Source organism: Pteropus medius, unplaced genomic scaffold, assembly GCF_902729225.1.
Source record: "Pteropus medius unplaced genomic scaffold, Ma_sr-lr_union100, whole genome shotgun sequence".
Classification (NCBI taxonomy): Eukaryota; Metazoa; Chordata; class Mammalia; order Chiroptera; family Pteropodidae; genus Pteropus; species Pteropus medius.
In genome coordinates, this window is record NW_024340700.1 from 1,806,205 (window position 1) to 1,831,596 (window position 25,392).

Sequence of the window (25,392 nt, forward strand, 5' to 3'; positions counted from 1 at the left end):
CAACGCTTCAAGAGAAAGAAAAACTCGACTGGTTCGATATGAACATTTTTTTTTTTTGCATCTTATCAGTTGCAGAATATTTTAGAGCAAGAATTAGGCAGTATTCAATTGACAAAAATATGATGGCAATAGGTCACTTACTAAAAAGAGAGTGTAATGACGTCTATGTAATTATTAATGCTTACTTCTTTAAAGGAAAATGACAAGGACTTAAAAAAAATCTCAGAACAAAAGAGTTTTGGATGTTTGCCACGCTATATATCTAATCAAGTAAAAATTGTTCAAGAATGATGTCTTGCACCTGCTTAAATGGAGAATGCGTATTTTAGCAATTTTTAAAAACCACATTTCTTTTTACGAGGCTGCCGGCATCGGGGACGGGTGGCGGTGACCACAGGCCAGGTCCTCCTGGATGGCGAAGTGGGCGGGCTCAGCAATCAGACATTTCAGTGCCGCATCCTCCCACCTGTGGACTAGCACGTAACACTACCTGGTTTCCTGATCTAACTTCAGTTTCCTCGTCTGTAAAATGATGACAATAATCATGCGAACCTCGCGGGGTTGCTGGGGGATTAAATGAGATAGTGTATACCATGCAACTAATCTAAAGCCTGGCACTCAGTGAATGGTAGGAGTCAGAAAAAATTTATTTCAGCCATGAGATTCCACATAAGAAGCCTGTGTAGGACTTACAATAAGGCCCAGGCCGTGTATTTATTCACCTGACCACGTGGATGTGCAGAGCCGAATGGCCAGGTTTTTGAAGCTGCTCTATTGCTGTGTGCTGCCTAATTGGTTAATGTGTGTCCAGGGGACCGCCCTTGGTAACAAGACTTTTAAGAGGTTTTAAAATGGGGTCCTCATAGACTCCATCCACATGTTTTGTTTCAATAATTCCAAGGAATCATAATCAAAACAATTTGTTTTTAAAATTGATTAGAAAGTCAATATTTTCAATTTGGAGCCTTGCAGAATTAATTGTAATGTGGGCTCAGGTCCCATGACAAAGTAGAAGGCACTCGTGGATGAGCCAGTAATTGTGCCCTGGAGCAGGTGTAATCAAAGGCCGTTCAGCCTTAACATTGCCTTTCATGTCTTCCTTCTAACGCACCCAACACCTGGGCAAGGACAGTTTGGGGCATCATAAGGACTTTGGGGAAGGCAATGCTGGGCAGGAAGGGTGTGTGTGTGTGTGTGTGTGTGTGTGTGCGCGCGTGTGCACACGCCAGAAACACTATTCAGTTACATAGATAACCAAGTTTTGTCTGCACTGTGGGTCAAATCATTATAAACGCTACAGTCACAACAAGAAAACGTTCTCGAAGCTGCAACCTCTGGTTAGAGCTTAGTCAATAATCCTATTGTCCCCAGACTTCCTTGAAGCTCTCTACCAAAATTCCGGGCCAAAACTCTCGTAGGATTAAGTGTTTTCTCAAGTCTCTTTTCCTGATTCTTCTTAATTGGAAATGTTATAAAAATAAAGGTATTGTCAAGTCTTACTTATTCTTGTTCTCAAATACAAACCAGCAAAGGAACAAAAAAACAAAGGAGATGTGAACACAGGACACGAAAGAGGAAGAACCATTGGCATAGTCTGCTGAGAAGCTTAGGTTTGGCTCAAAGGTTTTTGTTTGAATCAGCTTATCATTTTTAACTTAGTGGTGACTTGTTGACTTGTGCTGACAATAGCTTCTGCTGTTCTTACTGGTTTAGCTAATGTTATTATTCTCCTCTAAAACTTTTCATTGTATGTTTGTTTCTCTCCTAATATAGTAGTGATTATTTTGGTGATATGAGTACCCTGGCGTTTCTGTCTAACATGTCATGTTCACAGAATCAGAAAATATCAGAACAGCAAAGCACAGATCTTTGACCCTTCAGTGTCTCTGAATAGGACATATGAACAAAATTAAGGCTCGGGACATTCTAGAATGATGTGTTGAAGATAGAAAGGTGGTAATAGGATTAGAATATGGCCTTTTGATATTCATATCAAAATCGATTATTTTTAGAAGTTTAAAAAAGACATGTGGTAAACTGAAAAAATGCCAAAGATTTAAATTCTGTAGCTATGTTTCATGTTCTGGAGAAGTTGATTTTTATGTGGCACTGTTCCTGGTGTTTCATCAGCTTGGCTGACTATGTCATAAGAGTGTGTTCTTGTTGGAAAATATAGGCTTTGGCAGACTTCAGAAGGTGTACATGTTGCCCCATGTTCTGACTAGATTATGAAAGTCTTTAGCCACTGTGGTTTCCAAGTGGAGAAAAAGTGTTACCAATAATTTCGAAAGACAAACTAAAGCCAAGTTAGACAGAAGGGGTCTTTTCCCCATTCTGGAATTCTTCTTTGGGGACTGCTCCATGGATGTCAACATGTATCTCAGGAAATTCTTGATGTTCCAAGGAGACAGATTCTAAAAAGGCTTGGAGTCTAGATGTGCTGGGAGAGGCCCGGGTAGTTAACAGGACCCCACCTCACACCCTCATGTGGGAGGCGGGGGCGGGGAGTCTCTCTTCAAAGAACAGATAGAAAGTCAAGTGTTTACTTTCCTCAAAAGGGATGATTCAGCTCATTGTGGGATTATTATTTAGTTTATAATAGTTTTCCTCTTCTGTTTTACCCAACCTACAATCAGATGGCTGATGACATTCTTCCTGCTTTTCCATTGGGTCTTATAGCCCAGAAAGCTGCCAAATATTGATTTGCATTTAAGAAAAACTTCCAGTAGTATCCTCTGGCACTGTTTTCAAACTGCCAAGCAAATGTGATAGAACTAATTTTTGCACCGGTAAAAGTCCCCAAGTCTCTTGCTTTGTGACAGGTTAATTTGATACCTTCCTTTTCCCAAACCAAAGAATCGTAAAAGGCAACTAAACTTTTATTATGATGATTAGTTTTAAAAAGTATAATGTTTCAAAGGATAAATCCTGTGTGATTTTCTTTTCCTGTTCAGTTCTTATAATTATCAAATAGTTGGCTAATGTTTGTGCTAATTGTTGTATGATTTCATTTACAAATCAGTCCTCTCTACCAATGTAATCGTAGTTAGAGTGAAAAAAAAAAAATCAGGGAGCTGTGACTTCTGCTGTGCACGTGTCATCGTTTCCGACTTATGTCTCATTATTTATTACCCGTGCTCAGAAATCATACGCAAATAAATACTCGTGAAATATACATGCTGACTATGTCACCTCTTCTTATTTTTCCCGTCATCTAGTCTGGATAGCCTTGTTTCCGAAATGTTGAGTCATTTTTATATACTTATCATGTCCTTTTAAATGTCTCTACATCTCCTAATTATTTCAGAGGATTGTTCTCATGTAAAGGATACAACATCAATTTTAAGAAGCTGTGATCACTTTAACCATGAAGTTAATCTAGACAGATCCTATGTTTTATTTTGTTTTAAAACTGGGGTTGAAAAACTTTGTGGGGAAAGAATTGAGTTCAATGGAATATGCTCATGAATATATATTTTAGGAGTTCTCAGTAAGAGTTTTACAAAAGAATACATAATCTAGATAAATTAGCAGGGTGCTTTATGTAACATTTTAAAAAATGTGTTTTGTAGTAAGTTGAAATATGGAAAGGTTAACAAAACAACTGGAATAATTTTTTTGACATTATAATTTAATTTTTTTACCCCACATGCATTTATTTTGCTTGCAATGACTTAATTGTATTTCAAAACTCTTAAATATTTAACATTCCCTTTTTAAAATAAAGCTTGAAATACGTTTACGTAATGGCAGAAAAAAATTAAAATGACTTAATCTCTTGTTCAAAATAAAGAATTGGTTTAATAATTATGCCACATATGTAAGGGACTACATATAGACATTTATAGTGATGGTATAGAAGAGAGACTCACAAACTCATAAATAATATGCAGAATCTTCAAATAGTGGAAGGATAGAACCTTGTCTTTTTAAAACAGATGTAGATGTATATATGCATAAATAAAAGTCTAGAAGAATATTCATATCAAGGTGAAATTGCAGGTGATTATAATAGTTGTTTTTCTTTTATATATAGTCACCACATTGCTGACTAAAAAAATAATTTTTAACAATTTTGGGCAACTAGCTTTTAAAAATAATTTTTTTCTTCAGCTTTTTAATCCGATGATACAGAATAATCATATTGTAGTAAGTCAGATTTTCAAACCCCAAAATAGGAACATGTAGTCTGAGAAATGAAAATTTTACTTCGGAGACAAAGAGAATTATGGAATTGAGACTTTTCTGGAAAATTCAGGATGTGTGGTCATAATTAAGATGTTTAACTTCTGAAGCTAACCGAATAGGTACCCACAAAGGTTCTGATAAGTAGGGTATCTCCAATCCTGTGCATACATTTTATCTAGACCTTGAAGAAGGACGGAATAGGATTCTATCAGGCAAAGAAGAGATGTTAAAATGGTGCGCTAGATAGAACAGCTGGAAGCTCAAAAAGGTAAAAATAATTCAATTATTTGTGAACACACCAGTGTAGCTGAGAGAGTGAAAAACAGTGGGTGATGAGATTGAAAAAAATATGTTAGAGCAATATGGGAGGGGCCTTGAAAGCTGTAATAAAAAGCCTGAAATTTATTCTATAAAAAATGGGGAGCTATTGAAGGTGTTCATCAAAAAAGAGATAATCTTATTTCCAAGGCAAAAACATTTTTAAAAGGCCTACCCCCCACCCCAACATATAGGACCTGCTATTATTCTAAGGTTGATTATTACTTTAGCAATGTCTCATAAAGACAGATGCTTAACAGACCTATTTTGGATGTTAGGTTTTATAATTTGTATCATGGAATAAGGTTACCACAGAAGCCAACTCCTCACCAGTACCAGAGCAGATCAGCTGGAAATCAGGGAGTGAGATTGCCCAGAAGCAGGAGAACTCCAGAAAGTGTGAATCATGGAATCTGAATATAAATTCCCAGATCCTAGAGGTGACCACCAGAGGGCCAGGCTGAAAAAAGTAGCTGCAAGAAGCTATAAAATTGAGCTGAGTTATCAGCTGCTGTACATGATGGGGGTGTCAGAGACTGCAGTTCGAGTAAGGGCAAGGTAACTTCCTACTATAACGGGAGCCTACAATCATTAGAAGAGCACAATGGATTCAGAGAGGTTGAAGCGACTATTATCTGCCAGCTTTAAGCCCTGACTTTTTACATCTTCAGCCAGTAAAATATGTAAAGAACAGGAAACATCGCCATGCTTGGAAGTTGTGGGGAGAATGCAAAAGGGCAGCCAATGGAAACTGACTCTATTGGTCTTAGGTGTTGGAATTTAGTAGCCAATGACTTCGAAGCTATTATAAATACATTCAACCAATTCAATGATGCTCAAAGAATTAAAGGAGAAATGGTCTTAATGAATAATGGAGAATTTCAACATAAAAAATAGAAACTTAAAATGGAAATTCTAGAGCTGAAAAGTACAATAAACTGAGATGACCAGTTCACTAAATGGATGCAGTAGCAGAATCCATAAAAATGACTCAATCCTCAGAAGAGAAAGAGAAAAGATCGAAGACCTGATTCAGAAACTTAAAGGACAGTATCAGGTGGCCGGCACACAGGCCGGTTCTGCCTGTGCGCGATCATCATTTCTTCTCTCATCTGTGTCCCACTTGTGAGAAAAACAATATCTATACATTGGATTCCTCTGTGTCTTTTTTCCCCTCAGATTTCTCCTCCTCTGTCTGTTCTCTCAGGTTTCTGAAAAACTTCTCCAAACAGATGTTCCAGGTCACTCATTTGACTTTTCTCTAGCAGTCCATGCTATTGTTTTAAGCCTCTAGGTTTGTGGTTACTTGTCACATAGCAATTGAAGATGCATATACGAAGCAAAACTAATGTAATGCCCAGGCATTCTTTCAAGAAGACTGTAATAATATCTCTCATTTCTCTGAAGGTGGCCAACAGTTAATGTAAGAGTGTCGAATTTGAAAAATTACTAAGGTAAAAAGCACATTAGATTCTGTGGTTCTCAAACTTGAGCAGGCAGCAGAATGCCCTGGAGAACTCGTGCAAACAGATTTCTGGGTCCTACTCCCAGAGTTTTAGATTCCATGGGTCTGAGTTTGACCTCAAGAATTTGTATTTCTCACAAGTTCCCAGATGATGCTATCGCTGTTGACCACACTTGGAGAACTGGTGTGTCAAGTTACTTAATATTATGGAAAGAATGAGTTACCAAATTGCTGCATATTTCTAAATCTTTACTTTAACGGCTTACTTCCTAGTGAAAAAATTTCTAGTAAAATGCTCATAGAGCTGTTCCTCTTTCTGTAACCTTCATTGTCAGATGACATGAAGAAGTATCTGACATTGTAGACTGGGAATCTCACTTGATTAAGAAGTCATGGGGGACTTCGAGTCAAGATGGCAGAGTAGGTAGATGCTACTTTGCCTCATTTCATGACCATATCAAAATTATAACTCAACTATAGAATTACCATCATTGGGAGTCACCTGAGGTCAGGCTGAACAGAAGTCCTGCAACTGGGGGCATACACAAGAGGCCACCTTGAGACTGGTAGGAGGGACAGAGATGTGAAATGGGCTGGTCCCACACCCACATGTGGTGGTCGAGAATTGGGAGAGATATCTCGGCTGTAGAGGTCCTTCTGGAGGAATGAGGGGTCCCAGCCTCACACCAGGCTCTCCATCCCAGGGTTCCAGTGCCAGAAAGAGAAGTGCCCACAACCTCTGGCTATGAAAACTAGTATAGATTGTGGCCGAGTGAGACAGAGGGTGGTGGGAGTCACAAACATTTCTCTTAAAAGTCCAAGACCATGTATGGACTTACTCGGTGATGTATTCACTTGCTCTGAGCTCCAGCTGCTCTGGGGCAGCTGCTTGAGGAGCGCCAGAGACACTTGGGGAGGAACTGAGCTGTCTGGCTTCAGAGTGAAGGCTGGAGGGGCGGCATTCTTCCAGACAGAAGTGCTGGCAGAGTCTGCTGTTCCTTTGTTGAGTCCTCCCCGCACTTGACTTGCAGATGCAGGTGGGCACCATATCTGAGTCTCCATCAACCTGGATAACACTGGTCACTCTGCATTGGTGATTCTCGGAGACACTGCCTCTCCAAACTTGCTGGCCCACCCAAGCTGCCTCCAGTTTTTCTTTCTTTTTCTTCCCATACAAATGTCCTGTCTGGGCTCATGCTGTGGACTTTTCTAAAATCACTCAAAGGTTCCCAAAACCCAAACAAGCAGCATCTGGCTTCACATATCCTATATCTCTTGCTGAGCATCCCTAAGCCCAGCACTAGCAGCAACCAGCCTTGGTTCCTGGCTTGGCCTCTCAAGGCACCTGTAAGCCCAGCATAAGTGGTGGCCATTAGCCTGGGTCATGAACAGGCTGTGGCTGAATTTGGCCTGCTGCTGGGCCCCTCCCAGGAGGTCCATGGGGAGGGACCCCTGCTGGCCAGCTTCAACCAGAGCAGGAGTACCACCCAGGGCTGCATCTGAGGAGGACATACCTGAAGGGCAGGCACCAGAGCTCTGCTAAAGTGAAGTCTGCTCCGTAGGGTCAGCCTCTCACCAGCCAATCCTCACACCAGTCAACCCATGGGTCAGTCCCTCCTACTGATGTGCAAACAGCAACCAAAGCTCAACTACAATAGGAGGGCACACATGACCCATACAAGGGACACATCATGGGCACCCAGCTCAGGTAACCAGGGAAGACCGCACCACTGGGCCCCACAGAACACCTACTACATAAAGCCACTCTACTAAGACCGGGAGACTTCGGAGCCCAAACTAATATATAGAAACAAACACAGGAAGGCAGCCAGAATGGGGAGATAAAGAAACATGTCCCAAATGAAAGAACAGAACAAAGCTCCATAAAAAGAACTCAACAATGGAGACAAGCAATCTACCAGATGCAGAATTCAAAACACTGGTTATAAAGATGCTCAATGAACCTAGGGAAAGAGTGGATGAGCTCAGTGAGAACTTTAACAAAGAGAAAGAAAACATAAAAATGGACATAGAAAACATAAAAACCAGTTAGAAATGAAGAATACAATAACTGAAATGAAAAATGCATTAGAGGGAATCACAGATTAGATAAAGCATAGGATCAAATCAATGATTTAAAAGATAAAGTAAGAGAAAACAATCAGAACAGCAACAAGAAAAAATAATCCAAAAAAAAACAAGGATTGTTTAAGGGCCTCTGGGACAACATCAAGCGTATCGACATTTGCATCATGGGGATACCAGAAGGAGAAGAGAGAGCAAGGAATTGAAAACATATTTCAAGAAATAATGACTGAAAACTTCCATATCCTGGAGAAGAAATAGATATCCAAGCCCAGGAAACGCAAAGAATTGCAAACAAGATGAACCCAAAGAGGCCCACACCAAGACACATCGTAATTAAAATGCCAAAGATTAAAAACAAAGAGAGAATCTTAAAAGCAGCAAGAGAAAAGCAGTTATCTACAAGAGAGCTCCTATAAGACTGTCAGCCGATTTCTTAACAGAAACTTTGCAGGCCGGAAGGCATTGGCATGACGTAGTCAAAGTAATGAAAAGCAAGGACCTACAACCAAGATGACACTACCCAGCAAAGCTATCATTTAGAATCAAAGGACGGATAAAGAGCTTCCCAAACAAGAAAAAGCTAAAAGAGATCATCACTACCAAACCAGTATTACAGGAAATGTTGGAGGGACTTCTTTAAGAAGAAGAAAAAATTATATAAAAAAGTATGAATAATAAAATGCCAATAACTGCATAGTGACATTCACTCCAAATGAAAAAGGATTAAATGTTTCAATCAAAAGCTAGGGTGGCTGAATGGATAAGGAAACAAAACCCTTACATATGCTGCCTACGAGAGATCACTTCAGATCAAAAGACACACACAGACAGAAAGTAAAGGGAGGGAAAAGATAGTTCATGAAAATGGAAATAAAAAAATCTGGGATGGCAAAACTTATATCGGACAAAATAGACTTTAAAGCAAGGGCTGTAACAAGAGACAAAGAAGGACCCTATTTCTGCGTATTTATCCGAAGAAACCCAGTATACTACTTTGAAGGGCATATGCATCCATACGTTCATTGCAGCATTATTTACAATAGCCGAGATAATGAGGCAACCTGGGTGTCCATCAATGGATGAATGGATAAAGAAAAGGTGGTACATATATACGAAGGACTATTACTCAGCAATATAAAAAAAGAATGAAATCTTGCCATCTGCAGCAATGTGGATGGACCTAGAGGGTATCGTGCTGAGTGGAGTAAGTCAGACAGAGAAAGACAAATGCCATGTGATTTTCTTTACTTGTGGAATCTAAGGAACAAAATAAATAAACAAAACAGAAACAAACTCAGATACAGAGAACATTTGAGGGTTGCCAGATAGGAGGGAGGTTGGGGTACATGAAAGAGGGGAAGGGATTAAGAAGTACAAACTGGTGCTTACGAAACAGGGGGATGTAAAAGTACAGCATAAGGAATATAGCCAATAATATTGTAATAATTATGTGTGGTGTCAGATGCGTACAAGATTTATCGGGGTGATCACTTCATAAGTTACATAAATGTCTGATTGCTGTGTTGTACACCTGAAACTAATATAATAATTTATGCCAACTATAATTGAAAAATAAAAAATATTTAAAAACGAAGTCATAGGACCTGGTTCTTTACAATTCATCTTCAATCATAAGCTATTTTAAGTCTTGTACTCATATTGACTGTCCAAATCAATCAATGAACAAACATTATTGGGTGTCTACGGAGTGCCAAGCAATTAAATATTAATTCTGTCACTTAATCTTCAGTTCAACCCAACCTAAGCCATGTGGTAGCCTTGAGGAGGCTGGGCAGAGCACCTTGACTGACAGCCCCTCTTCCTGCTCAGGGGGGTGGAAGAGGCCTGATTTCCCAGGGGTCAGTCCAGTGGTGCTATCAGAGGGGGCGACAGTGGATGTTGGGCAACAGCAAACCAATGTCCCCTGAGCATGCAACCCGAAGTTTAAAACTGCTAACTCACCACCTAAAATGCATAATTTTCAAATAGACCCCCAAAACAAGGAGTCATGAATTTAAAATAGAGCAGTTCTTGTAGAAATGATCGCGATTCACTGCTTAAGCTTTCCTTAGCCTGAGTTCGCCCCAAAATGGAGCCTGGGGCAAAAGCTGACATAACTTTTTTATTTTTTTAAATCAGGAGCAGGGAAGGAAGAGTGAGGAGGGGAAGAGAAGAAGAGGAGAGAGAGCAAATCAGGGGGTACAGCCCTGCGCTGGCCACGGTCCCACGGCAGACACTGCTGGATGCCCACGCTCCGGGCATCTCCCGGGCCGTGGTGTGAGCTGTCCGCACCTCAGAACAGCCCTGGAAGGGGCAGGACGTCCTCCGTCCTGCCTTCTCCCCGCTCCTGTTGGTCAGTCTGTCCCATGGGGCAGCAGTTCCCCTTCACGTCTGGTTGCCAGGTCCCCTCTGCTTGGGAAGCCAGGACAGCTGAGGGCCCACCCTGGCCCTGAGCAGGTGCGTCACCTCCCACGTCAGAAGGCCACCTGGGCAGCAGTGGCGGCTGGCCTTTACCCTGAGGGAGAGATCCCTGCTCTCTCCACCAGGGGGCAGGACGAGCAATGCGGGAGATGCAGCTGGCCGCGCATCTGGTCCCAGGACCGGGACTGAGCTCGTCCCTGGATTCCGGGGGCTACACCTAGAAGGGAGGGTTTTCGCTCTTTTTTTTTTTTTTTAAATAATACTCCATTTTATACAGAAACTTTCAAAAGATGCCAGTTGATATGTATATTAGTTTCCTAGGGCCTGCATAACCAATTATCACAAACTGGGCGGTGTAAAAGGGCAGAAAATCATTCCCTCACAGTTCTGCTGACCGGAAGTCTGAAATCAAGGTGCCTGCAGGGCCGGGCAGCCTCCGAAGGCTCCAGGGGAGAATGTGCTGTCTTCTCTACTGATGTCGATGGCTGTGTGGGCAGCGATACATCTCCCCCAATTCACGTGTGCCTCAGACTGTGACTGCATCTGGAGACAGAATCTTTAAAGAGGAAATTAAATTGAAATGAGGTCCTTAAGGTGGACCCAAGTGACCGGCGACCTGATAAGAAGAGGTTAAGATGCAGACGCACACAGAAGACGACCATGTGAGGTCGACAGGGAGAAGACAGCCATCTACGAGCCAAGGACAGAGGCCTCAGAAGGAACCAACATTGCTGACACCTTGATTTGAACTTTTAGCCTCCAGAACTGTCTGAAATCAAGGGTTTAAGCCACCCAGATCGAGGTCCTTTGTTGTGGTGGCCCTAGCAAACCATTGCACAGGCAATCCCTGGTGTCCCTCGGCTCGGGGACCATCACTCCGATCTCTGCTGAAGTCCTCCCATGGCGTCCTTCCTGTGTATTTATCTGTCTTTCTCTTCTTCCTCGGATACAGTCACTTGATTAGGGCCCACCCTGATGCGGTGCGACCTCATCATAACTGATCATAACTGCAAAGATCCTATTTCTAAATAAGGTCACATTCTGAGGTTCCAGGTGGACGCTGCTTAAGCCAGCACAAAATGCAAAAATTAAGCATCCCCCAGTAGGTATTTAAATAGCCAATTACTTCTAAGCCAGCAGTTTTCAACCTCAGCTGCTCACCAGACTCAATTCTGATTTAATTGGTCTGGAGTGGGGCTCAGGCATTCTTTCAATCTTCCTAAGTGATTCTAATGAGCAGCCAGCATTGGAAACCACGTTTTAAAGCCATCAGTTGCTTATTATCATCATCACATCACTAATCATAATGCAGTCAGTACATTTATCGAGCATAACATGTCCCAGGCACTGGGCGTACCTTTTATATCATCATTCCAGTTCATACGTACAGAGAGTCGAAGACATTAAGGAAATTGTCAAAGGACACAGAGCTCGGAGCGGCAGAGCCAAGACACCCAGGCTGTGTGACTCTGGGAAGCGGCTCCTCCCTGCCCGTAGATCTCCACGAACGCTGACTTCATCTTCCTCTGGTCTTTGGACATTCTCAGTTATTTATGGAAATCGTAAACATTTTAAGATGAGTAATTGCATGTCCTCACTTGGCTTTCGTTAACCTTGGAGAACGGCCTACGTGACAGTGAGCTTCTTAAGCCTCTTATCACGTAACGGTGCCTCTTTATGCCAGGTGAAGTCGCCCTGTCCTAGGTGATCATTGCAGACTCTTCGGTTTCCTCCCCATCTCTCCGACTCGCTCTCATGTCCCTGGAATCTTGTTTGTTCCTGGGCGAGGACATCTGCCCTGGACCTTTCCATTTGCAACCTTCCAGATTCTTCCTCTCTCCTTCAGACCTTCCTCCTCCCTCTGCCCCGAGCTGTCTTGATGTCACTGGTTTCCTGAGTCGGAAACTCACCACCCCAGGCCCTGGACCTCACCCCATCCCCCACTGGGCAGAATGGAGACAAGTGGTTTCTCGGCTTAAAATCTGAGCTTGGCGCCCCACGAGCTGCAGGCGGATCTGAACCTCGGTGGCATTCTTGCTCCTGGCTGTGCTGGGCTGCCCATCACGCTGCTCGAATACCTTTCTTCTCCATTTTGTTTTCCTTCTAAATCTAGCTTATTGTTGGAGGATCTGTTTATGCTCCACCTTTTTTGTGTGTCTGACTGCTCCACACTCCACAGTCATGCTGCTGGCATCAAGCCGACCACACCAGGGGAAGCTATCCGTAAATGCCTGGTGGTTAGTTTTTATACCCGAAGCTCATCGTGATGGGTCTTGCAGAACAGAGAAGCATTAACTTTTGATGTTAAATTAAGGTGCCCAGACGATGCCATCGGATCATGTTAAAGACATTTCTGTTATGATTAGAAGTAGTGATGAAATCCTTTTCCCTCATGGAGACCCGATCCTAATTACTTTCTTTATGGTTACAATAAATTTTAACCATTCTTAGGCTCCATTATGGTGTCTTGTTAATTTGAAATGGAACCCCCTCATGGAGGTCCACGGGGGAAAGTGATTTGGCCAATGGTAAATGCAGCCAGGGGCGCCCCACACCCGAGGGTCAGACCAGAGGTGTGAGCGAAGTTTTTAACACTGATAAAGAGTTTCATGGCTACTGATTTTGACTAAGAGCTGATTAGAAGTGGTTCGGTTTTCCATTCATCCTTCAAAAATCAAAACAGAGGCATTTAGACCTTGTCATTTAACTTCAGAGGCTTCTCTGCTTCCACAACGATACAATGATGAGTACGACTTTGATGGCCATGATTGACCGAGCCAAGTATGGCAACGTCCTCTGAGCTTAGAGTCTCTTATACGAGAGTTCGTTCAAGAGGGCCGAACAAGGCCTCTGTGGAAAAGCCAGCTGCCAGCCATCGGAGTCCACTTCCAAAAGTTTAAGGAGCAGGCAAGTTCCCTCCTGAGTGTCTGAGTCTCTTGCATACTTGTTTTTTTTTTTTTTTTAAACTTTATTTCTTATCTTTAACTTTTGTATATTGGAGAGATTCTGCTGCTCTGGTTTTAAGGATAATTTAGAAATCAAAACTTTAACATATGTCTCATAATAACTTGCCCCAGCATTTTATCATTATGACTCAAATTTGTGTAATGTCCATTTGAATTTTAACTAAGAAAAGCCCTTGGCTGGAAGCCCTTCAAAAGTGTCTAATTAGGCTAGAGTTGGGCTTTCTGCAAAATGAAGCAATACAATCCTTTCAACATTACATAAACAGTTGTTTGAGTCTCCTTCTCAGATTGGCTTTCTGCTCATGCCAAGGGGCGTAATTGCCTTTGTGTAAAAGTGATTTTGGGGATTAATAAGGAACAGAATGGGTACACATGGATTTCTGAGCATTTAAAAATGATTTTTAAACTCTTTGCTTGTGTATACTCAAAACAAAAGATAGCTCACTTGTTCTAGATAGAATGCCTCAGGAAAAAGACGTAAACACTTGAGTCTTTGATTCGGACTTAGGTAAGGTTGACGAGAGATGGTTTTAGGTCTTCCTTGGGACTACAACAAGTCGCTAGTTCTTTATTTCGGCGAAGGGCCTTAGCCTATGACACTCATTGGCTTCAGTGTCTGCTGACCTCTCTTATTGCAGACCGAGAGCTGTAGGGAGAGCAGGCCTTGCAGGCTGCGAGCTCAGGGTAGACCAGGAAGCATCCACCAGGAGGCAGGGGTCCACCTGCCTCCTTGCCCTGTGACTAAGGGTCAGAACCAAGCCTTTGAATCCTTGAGACTGCAGTGTTTGTTCCCTATATTAGAAACATGAGTGTGTGTGTGTGCGTATTTCTTTACAGGTACATAATTTATTTTATACTTTTAAAAGATGGCAGGCTCCAGTCACAAAAACCGAAGTCAGGCTAGGTATTTTGAGAAGAAAGGGACTTAATAAAAGGGTTTTGGGGTTGGAGCTGATTTGGAAGGGCTGGAAAAGCAAGAAGGGGAGGAGACAGTTCATGCAGAAGCTCCCGATGTGCTGCACTGCAGTACAGAACCCATCGGCCCTTGTCTCTTTGCCCCCATGTGGCTGGTAGTGGTTATAAGCATTGTCTGGCTTCTGCAGTCACCGACTGCTGTTGTCACTGGCAGCGGATTGGAGCTGGAGCTGCTGCCACAGCTAGAAGCAGAATCCCCACTACCTCCTTCCTGCCTTCTGATCTTGTACTAGGCCCCAGTACTTATGGAACCTAAACAGAACCCTGCTAGCAAAGGATTCTGGGAAATGTAGTTTCCACAGCTCTAGCTCCTGAGATGCAGAACAAAGCACAGAGGGCAGACAATATGTGGCCCTCAGAGTACTTTAGACGGCATCGTAGTACTTTAGAAAATGTTAAGTTATGGCATTTTAATCACTTAGATATTTTATCATTAATTAATTTTATTTTAACATGAAGTATGAAAAGATCCTTGTGACAGTTTCTCTTACGGGACTGAAAACGATAAATGGTTTTATGTTAAAGAATATTTTGTGGTTTTAGAGAATATTTGGGAGGGCATTTTAACTCACACAATTTAAAAGCAGCTGAACAAATGCATTAAAATGATGGGTCTCGCTAGGCCTTGCGTGTCGTCTGTGACAAGCATGCCCGTGTCCTTAACTAACCCAGTTATCTGAAGTGGAGCTGGAGGGAGCAAATTCTAATCTTTGGGTGTTTATATATGACCCCGGTTGGTGTTCTTCAGACACAAATGTTTTCTCTGGCAATTAGATCGCCTCTTCGCTTACTGAGATTTTAGGTACTTTTATTCTAGTTGCATTGTTTACATGTTTCATTCCAATGGGAAATTATTTCAGACAAATAATCATCTGCAAATTAACTTAGAATAAAGTTGTGCCTTGAGAAACCAGTAAACTCTTTTAAATTACCACAATCACTACTATTATACATATATGTAAATCTTTGAACCTCTTGAATCTCCATTAATCTTGTCAGAAGCTCTGGAGATGAGCCAGCTACTACTGCCCACCACCCCGCCCTCCAATTTCTTTCCCCAGCTTTGTTAGGTGACAGGTCATTCATTAGCTGTGGAACCAAGGCAAGAGTTGAGTTCTATAAATAAATATGAGCTTGCTTATGGATATGTATTTATGAGACTACTCACAATTCCTGTTCCGACAACATTCATTTTCTCTTCATGCTACAATCTAACGCAGTAGCCTGCGGGGGTAGGCATGCCATCTGGAGGTATGCAAAGTTGATCACAGGAGATCACAGGGGATTCCTTTAAAGGGAATTCGTTTTCAGAACCTCAACTCACATATGTTCCAAATGGATCTGCCGGAGAACATATGTATGATGAGGACACATCCTACATTTAGACATTTTATCATTAATTAATTTTATTTTAATATCGACTATTTGCAAAGTGTCCTCTCACTGTGATTAACTGAACTAGGGGTTTATGACCCATGGGAACTAAGCAGTGGGACAATTTGTAATAGTGGTTTTATATTAAGAAAGTAATTAAGAAAATAAATGACTTGATTAAACAAATTTTTGTAAGTCTGGTGGTTTCTTTCCTTATAGCAAGATCGTAGGCAGACTTAAATGGTGTGTTGGTTAACAGAAAAGTAAAAATAATTCTGAGGATAGATTGCTATGTGAATCTGACATACGAGTGAGAAGGAAGCAGAAGAATTGAGTGACATCGCTGTGACCAAACTCTCTCCATTCCCATTAGTTTTTTATACAGACAAACTTTCTTGACACATAAATTTATAAGAATGAAAAGCAGGAATAGAATTGATGTTGAGCCCTAACTTGCTCTAGTAATAGGCAATCTTCACCCACAAATTACATGAACTAACTAGAAAACACCCGCTTTCTTAACATCCTTCTAAAGGTGCATTTCCAAAAATATTTACTCCTGCGTAATAATGCTTTTTCAAAATTCATTGTATCTTACGTTTTTATCAATTTTTGTCTAAAAGTAAGTGTAATTATAACCTGATCAGAAAAAATTCTCATATTTAGAGACTAAATTTTTAAGTAGTTAGGAAAAATTTTAATTAAATGTTAATTTATATACATAATTTATTACACATAAAAATATGGTGAGGGAAGTAAACATAAGTAATATAAAACATATAAATAAACAATTTAAATAAATAATGTTTATTTACCTCACCATTAACACAATACGCATTATTAACACATAAAATATTAGGACTTAAGTATATAGGAATGAAAATAAGAATTCAAAGGGAAAAAAGATTAATGGCAAATTTTAGAGAATTGAACTTGTTTTTACTGCATGATGGTAGGTGTCAAACGGCTGTGGTATTTAGACTCTATTAGCTATAGCTGAACAAACGATGTTCAACATTATTTGAAAATGTCAGTATTTATAGCATACTCGAAATGGTACCCTTGGCCGTTATTGAAACTTATGAAGGAAGTATTTATAAATCAATATAAAAATATGCACCTGATAGATTTTAAAAATTTATTTAAAGAGTATATGAGCAACCATATTTAAAGATCAGCGATCCAGCCAAAAGCTAAGATCAGGTGTCTTGGGGATGAGCTTTGCCACGTGTCACCTGTGCGTGTCTTTGTTTTCTCAGTTTGACCTCGTGTGTGTCAATGCCTGGATGCTGGACCTCACGCAAGCCATCCTAAACCTGGGCTTCCTGGCTGGAGCGTTCACCTTAGGCTATGCGGCAGACAGGTAAGCACCAATATGACAACCTATAATACAACATGTATGTGTAGAGATGAAAATGTTTTATGTTAACTATTAGAAAAATATTCTTACTACACGCAGAAAACAATGTCAGTTCCTCTACTCGTGACATTCACGGTGGTTAATTGGGTGAATTATTTCCTTCTTAAACTACGTCTCCTTTATCCTCGAACCAGACCAATGGATGGGATGCCCTCGGTGGCCCTAAAAGCATCTGAGTGGAAACCCAGACCAGCAAGGCGGCTTCTTCGCATGGTGGACAGACGGCTGGCCAGACATTACGGGGTCGATTCTGGGTGCTTCAATAACTCACTCGTTGTGATCTGAGTAATTTAGTCATAGGTCAGCCCCTTCCGAATTAGTTCCGTTTAATTTTTTAAAATCCTTGTATTTTATCCTACAGATTGAAAACTCTGTGAAGAAAAGTTTTATCAAAAACTATTAAGAGTTTTATCTATTATTTAGTGTTCATAAATATACTAGTTAGTGGCAGACACAGCGAATCTGTATATTTAAGATGGTCATGCTTTCTATTCAGTTATTCCTGTTTTAGATATTTTTGATGTTAGTTGTCGTGTTTGTGTTTAACTATTCCTTTGTCCCAATTCTAACGATGAAAATACTGTTGTAAGTTGATAATTCTATACCCCTGAAGACAAAAATAGGGAAACTTTGGCCCTTGGCCACATCTGGCTTAATAATGCTACGATCACTCTAGCCCAGCCTGGGCAGGTCACTGTGACATGCTCGCAGTGGGCAGTGCTAAGGGTACCTCTTAGAGACCTGCTGACAGCAATTAATGAACTAATTCAAGACAATAAAATGCCTCAAATTCTATAGCCAACTGATAATCTGAGTTTGACTAGACCAGGACTTTAAAATGGGTATTTTTTTTTATCCAATATATCTTTATTTGTAATAGAATATAAGAAAACATTAGGAAGGAAAAATCTCAGAAGCCTTATATTAAGGAAAATAAAGACAGCTATATCAACACAATGGACTATTATAAAAATATTACAAATAATTATAAAACTTCCGTAAAATCATGGTAAATGGCTAAGAGTCGAGAGAGGATAGCAACCTATTAATTTATAGACATACATTTAAATTGTTATAATAACAATTAAAAATATGTACTTGTAAAAAGAAATGTGGAATTATAAACATTTTGTCATTCTTTCTTTAATCCTGTGATTTTTGTCTTTCCAGTGAACTTTTGAAAATTCCTTGACAAGTTCCTGGGTTTTATTAGAAGTTTTTAGGATTTAATTAGTTAATGGACTTCCTACCTTTCAGATACTGGCTCCTCTATTAGTAGGACGATGTTGTGTCAATTAATTAACTTCTCTATACTGAATTTTTTTTTAACCTGCTGATAATAGAGAAAATAACACTTACCTCATAGCGTTGTTTAGGTCAAATGAGATAATGCAAATTAATCCTTAATGCGGTGTTTCCTACCACACAGTTGGTGCTTAAAAAACAAACAAACAAAATGAACTCAAATGGATAAGCAAACTCCACTTTGTTGAGTGTTCTGAATTTCAGACTAATATGTGGGATATCACCATTTTAATGGTGAGAGAAAAGAATGTGATATATAGGTCAGAACAAAAATTTTAAACCTCGTCTTGATAAGAAAATAAAAAATGCATCATTAGCTACTAAATACGAAACAGAACTTCTAACATGGGTAGAACCTTTGCTTCCTTTTCTGCCCCTTCATCTGTCTCATTTTTTCTTGCCGTCCCCTCCCTTCCTCCTCTGCACGTGGCTTTCTCCTTAATCCTTTGTGTCTGATGCTCTTTCTCCCCTTTTTCTCTCTTTTTACCTGCGTCCTTTTCTGTTATTTCTGCTTCTAGCCTTTTCAATTAATCTTTTCTTTCTTAATCTCCCCCACGTAGCCCTTTCTCCCCCAGCTGGCTACGATTCGGAATTGAGTTATACATTCTCAGTATGTATGGCTTTAATTTTGTGGTTACTCTTCCTAATGAAAACATTAGGCTCTGCTTCTTCTGCGTGTTTCCCTTTCCCTGTCAATAAACAGGTTTTCAGACTAAAGGAACTCAGCTAAAGGAGGGGCAGTGTGTGGTGTCGGTGTCGAGGGAAGCAGACCCACGAATAATTCTGCTTCACCCGGGGCCAACCATTCAGCACCTTCTCTTCTTTATTCCATTGAAGGAAAGGACAAGAAACAATTTCATAGGCCACATTATCTGTGAGAGGACAGGGAAGGGAGGGCAGAGAGTGGATTTAAAAAACCAGGTAAACCAAGGCTACTTCTGTCTCCACTCTGCTGAGTGAAGCAAGATGTCATATGTGTGAATTTGGTGAAAATTTCTATGAAAAGTGCCATCAAATCAAATTTCTTTAAAGTCATTGAGGACATGCTTTCGCCAGCCAGTAATTTGGCACAACTATACTGAACCATTTAATATCAGATTCTCAGATGTGTCGCACACAATACCCTGTTCCTTCCTCCCAATCCATTTAATCATATTATGTAAATGGTGAAAATAAAAATACAAAACTTAAGAACAACTCACGTCAGTTGTGAACTTTATGATTTAGAAAGAGCTTTCACGTTAGCATCTCATTTGATTCTCTCTGCAACCTCATTGTAGAAAGGTTAAAAAAAAAACCCAACATATAAAAACAAAACACAAGCGAGCAAATAAAGCGAGCAACCCAAGTCTTGGCGAACTAAAGAAATTTGCCCAGAGTCATGTGCTTGGTCGACGGTGGAGCCCAGGCTTTCTGTCTGTAATGTCCATTGCTGCTTTTATCCCTTTTTCTTTCTGACTCGACCCACAAAAATGCTACGAAGTGTCAAAGCTGTACCACCAGGGAGATCATATGTGAAAAAACAGTTGTCATAGAGAGGGTCATCTTTTTGAAAACTGCAACCCCAAAGGATGCATTCTGTGCTTTAAATTTTATGTCATTTCAGAGGCACGTGTTTTTATTTGCTCTGGTTTTGATATAAAACAAAACACAGACTTTTTGGCAATCTTTTACATGGTAATGACAAGTTATGGAGGACAACATGTCGTACTTACACCACCTTTAATGACACTTACGACGATAGTCTTTTCCATTGTATTGAAGAAAATGTTTAAAATGTATTGAAGAAAATCTTCTCTTTTTCTTGAAAGGTACGGCAGAATAGTCATTTACTTGATATCCTGTTTCGGTGTCGGCGTCACTGGCGTGGTGGTGGCATTTGCACCAAATTTCCCCGTGTTTGTGGTCTTCCGCTTCTTACAAGGCGTGTTTGGAAAGGGGACATGGATGACTTCTTACGTAATTGGTGAGACATCACTACGCCTCCTTGTCTGTTTGAGAACCGGAGTTAGATGGGTGAGCAGAGCCAGCTAGTTAGCCTTCCCCATGCAAGTATGGTGAGGCTTCTTTGCTACAACAGTAATTATTTCTGCAAATGGGAGGGGACAGGGGCAAGATTCTGACTCTTTAGAAATTAAAGTGCCTCCTTACTTTGGGACCAAATATGGAATGTTACAAAATACTGAGGTGAATCACTTTCTAGCACTGATATGCTGTCATCACATGTTTTGATTTGCTTTATTAGAGATTAATTTTTATTAAAATGTCAATAATTCCTTCAAACATTCTAAAAGAATTTTCTGTGTATTTTTGTGATTTAATTTAAGGTGACATTCTTATCCTTTTGGATAAGTGGAAGAACTTTTCACCAAGCAGGGGATGCGACCTGAAAATGAGAAGTTCATTTGTGAATTTTTGCTAGCTTTTTACTAGAAAGTTTGACCTTCTGAGTATAAAAGAAAGAAAACCTTCCCTTTGCTTTTTTTGCTCGTGTTACTGGGAAAGTCTCGGCTGCTAGTGTTGGCTCTTTTTCCAGTGGTGTTGGGACTGGCCACGTATGTGGCTTCTTGACCACAGAAATTTGAATGCTTCTTTTCTTTGATTATCACTCTAGATCTGTGGGCTTCCATTCTCTTCTGTTCCTGCTTGGCCATCCCTCCCAAGCAGTGTCTTCTTTGGAGACCCTTCAGAGAACTTTTTATGGGTGGAGAAGGAGAGAGAGTGCCGGGGAGGTTGACTATCACTGGCTGGGGCAGATGGGGTAACTCTGGAATATGAAGCATTTTTAAGGAGACCCAAATCTAGTGAATTTTCAAAGTTGTGATCTTAGGGCGGCAATAAAGTAGCATATCCTGGGGTGATCAGAGCAGAATTGGTGACAGATAGAAACTGATTAGTGGGGGAGGGAGGCAAAGGAAAGGTTACCAGCAACGAAATTCCGCATGTGATTTTTAAAGAAATATCACATACGTGAAAAGTCCAACACTGTGGAGAGAATTAGCATTTGATAGAAGCTATCAATTGCTAATTATTTGTAGAGTCTGATGTTCATAATTAATCTCCTAAAGATTCTGTAATATGCAAATCTTTAAAGACAGGTGATAAAACCTCACCAGTTTATCATACTGACGTTTTCATAATTACAATGACCTTTCAAAATAGTCATCATTGAAGCTTTCCTAAAACCAAGGCATACGTTCTTTGTGCACCCAGAAGAATGCTGGGCTGGGTAGGTAAGAGGAGCGTGCCAATGCTTGTCGTTAGTCGGCAGAGAAGAGAGCCGAGGAAAGCACATGGTTAAGTCATCCGGGAAGCACATCCCGTCACGTGAGCGTGTGTGGGAAGCCTGGGATAGCGAAGGCTTCTGTAGTATTCCAGTGATGCTGGTGGATGCAGCAGGTGCTACATCTGTTCGTTGAGTTTGGAGCTGATCTCGAGGTTCCTTAACCTTCATGTTTGTTTATCTTCAGTGACAGAGATCGTGGGTTCGAAGCAAAGGAGGATTGTGGGAATTGTGATTCAGATGTTCTTCACCCTTGGAATCATAATTCTCCCTGGAATTGCCTACTTTATCCCCAACTGGCAGGGGATCCAGCTGGCCATAACGCTGCCCAACTTCCTCTTTCTCCTTTATTACTGGTAATGTGGTTTGGGCCATTATCAAATTTATTCTTATTCCACAGAAATCTGGAATCTGTGCTTCTAAATCAACATGAAAATGAAAACAAGTAAAGAGATTTTCTAACATCTCCAGAATGACTGTGGGCTTTAAGAATTTCTAAAGAACCTGAAAATAAAAAATTATTTATTGATTATTTGACTAATAGTTGTCATTAAAATAAATTAACAAAACACCCAAACGCAAAACTCTAAATGAGTGTTAATTATGTTTTTATTTTGTAATATCTTTATGAAAACTACAAGGCAAAAGAACAAAACCCTATCTGCTAGTGCGTCAACATACAAAATTAATGCAACGAAATGGATTTGCTTCTCTGTATGTTCCATTAAGCGAATTAATATTGCTGAGGAGTTCCCCGAGGAATAAGAAAATGTTAAGAGCATGAGAAAATTAACCTCTCAGAAAGCATTTGACTTTTAATGGAGCGAATATGTTTTAATCATTTGTCTACCTTAATTTTAATATATGGGCAAATCACTACATAAACTGGGTTCTTAATCTTTTCTTGAATGCTAACCAACTCCTGGGTCTTTTCATATGTGTAACTGAGGACACTGTATTCTAGGAGAGCCTGGTCTCACAAGAGCAATGTCATATTAATTATTTTTATTATGAGCTATGATCCAGTTATCAAGGGAGCATTTTTTTTCCTTCCAGAATAAACTTGCAAAGATAATCTATGTTTCTGAGAGCTTATTCCAAACTCCCAGATTCTCCTAAACTCTTATTTAATTGCAAGATCCATTTTGATAGAGAAACTCAAGTCGTAAAAGTTTAAGTTTTGAAATTTCTACTCATAGCTCAAAAAATGCTTTCTTCTTGCCAGGGTGGTTCCTGAATCTCCCCGCTGGCTGATTACTCGGAAGGAAGGAGATAAAGCCTTAAAAATTCTGAGGAGCGTTGCCAAATGCAATGGGAAGTATCTCTCACCCAGCTACTCGGAGGTAATTTATGTATCACTAGTTAACAAATGTCATTGAAGTGGGTGAATTAATCTGTCACTTATACACCTATTATCAAACATCTGACTAAAGCATTTTTAGTTTGGCGGAAAAAAAAAAAACACCTTGGAAAGAATCATAAAGCGTATTAAAGAAGAAATGATTGTGAAGTCGTGATAACATTTTAGTTAAGGTTCGTTGGTCATTTAGTTCATATTTTAATAGTTGTACCAAGTTACTTGAATTATTATACTTTATTTACTGTAGGCCCCATAGTATTAATCATTCATTTATCTTAATTGTACAAACTATAAATATGTTCAGTTTAGACTAAAGATTTGTCTTTAAATTTAGTCTCAGAAGTACTCTTTAATGCGAACCAGAGCTTGAGCAATAATGTGATATTTCAGCCTTTGGACTTACATATGCTGGCTGCTCTGCCTTCTCTTCCTCCATTTCTCTCTTCCGTCTTTCTTTCCTTCCTTCCTCTAGCAAAGGCTTTTTGGGTGCCTCTGTTTCACAGCATGGGGTGATTAAAAGCTCATTTTTTGCCCTTTGTAAGATTCGATATGCATATTTATTTGAAGAACGCTGAATAATTAGAGAAGAGCATATAAAAATTGATAACAAGACTGTAGTTGCAAAGACTTAAGTGAATGCAGAATAACAGAAGGATTATTATAAAAGGAATATTAGAGAAGAATTTTTAGAAAATATGAATCTTTGATGTAAACTGCGAAGAATATTAGGTTGCTGACGTTGTTTTCTTCATAGTATTCAGTTTGTTTCCGTAGAAACGTTCTGACAAAAACGGGTTTTGTTGGTTTTATTGTCACCTCCCCAGCTCCCTAGAACTTGGTCCGATATATTTGGATTCCTACCTTCTTTTTTACTATTATATTAAGCGGCGAGTAGCAGCCTCCGTGTATACAAAGGTTCCGAAGACCAGTTGCCCCTGTTGGAAATAGGTTAATGATGTACCGTGAGGCGTGCAGAGCGTAAAATACGTGGTAAAGATTCCACATGATCTGTTTGAACCATTAGGACTGGCTGACCCTCGCCGTCTTTGACCGAGCACGTTTGAGCTGTGCATTCTTTTCAGGGGAAAAAATATCCCACTGCCCTCTCTGCTCATCGGCTATCGGCCTTCATAGCTGGATCCCGTGTTCGATAACTCGTACTCAATTTTAAGAGCCAGATGAATATCTCTGCTATTCAATCAGTGGTATCCTGAAGCGATTGCACATGTCATCCCAGAGCTAAGCGTATGTAAGATCCAAATCAAAGTTTTAAGAATATGGAAAAAATAGTGTGTGCTGCTGGCTTATGAGATGAAACAGATTAACCAGGCATGTCCCGTGTTATGAGTATGGCTACGAAGCCAGAGGACAATTCCCAGAGCAGTGACTGATACTTGTCCTGTGTGTGTCTAGCTCAATGCCGTTCCCACGGGCCCTCTGACCCGCTGCTAATCCATCAGCCCCGTAGAGATGCTCCCTGTGGTGGGGAGGTAGGTCAGTGCGCTGCAGGGCTGTGCTTGTAAAAGACCACAAGCTGTGGGTCCAGAGGCTTCGAACACCTTTGAATTCCAATTTTGAGCAGTTGGACGGTCGGTCCCCATTTGAAAGTCAGGTTCGAATTTAGCATCTGACCACTGTCGGCATTTTGTTACCAAGGCCAAGATTTGGTGTGTTTAGTTTGTCTCCTTTTGTTATTTCAGGGTGTTTTCACATTATTCTTTTTAAAATGTTTTATGATGCGAAATTTCAAACATATTCAAAAGGAGAAAGCGTTTTAATGAATCTCTTCGCGTGCATCACCCAGATCCGACAGTTACTAACTCATGACCAATCTTATGTTTTCTAAACTCCATCTACTGCCCTCACCCACCAGTAAAAAATCTTATCCCAGATAGCATATCATTTCGTCCTGTACTATTTCAGATTGTACCTCTAAAATAGGAACACGTAAATATTTACTGAACTCTGGGGCTACGTGAGCACTGTCTTCAGGATACTGCTGGATAAATGGCAGAGAATATTCATTTGGTTCTTAAAACTGAATGAAAATTATCACGCATCTGTTCCGGCTGTGAGGACTGATAGCCAGTGTGATAAAAGCAAGCTGGGAGGGCCGTGGTATATCACGTAAAATGTAAAAATAATCTTAATATCACTATTTTAGAAAAAAATGATAATAATTTCTTAATATCAAACGTCGAGTCACTGTTTCCAATTTTCTGGTCATCT

At 40.3% G+C, this 25,392-nt stretch overlaps 1 protein-coding gene across 1 annotated transcript in view; it reads left to right on the forward strand.

Moving 5' to 3' along the window:
* SLC22A3 (solute carrier family 22 member 3) overlaps window positions 1–25,392 on the forward strand; it is an 84,277-nt gene that overhangs the window by 22,448 nt on the left and 36,437 nt on the right. The window contains exons 2-5 of the mRNA XM_039881190.1: window positions 17,055–17,158; window positions 20,332–20,486; window positions 21,991–22,159; window positions 23,029–23,146. Coding sequence (XP_039737124.1) covers window positions 17,055–17,158; window positions 20,332–20,486; window positions 21,991–22,159; window positions 23,029–23,146 — 546 coding nt within the window. The remainder of the gene's footprint in view (window positions 1–17,054; window positions 17,159–20,331; window positions 20,487–21,990; window positions 22,160–23,028; window positions 23,147–25,392) is intronic.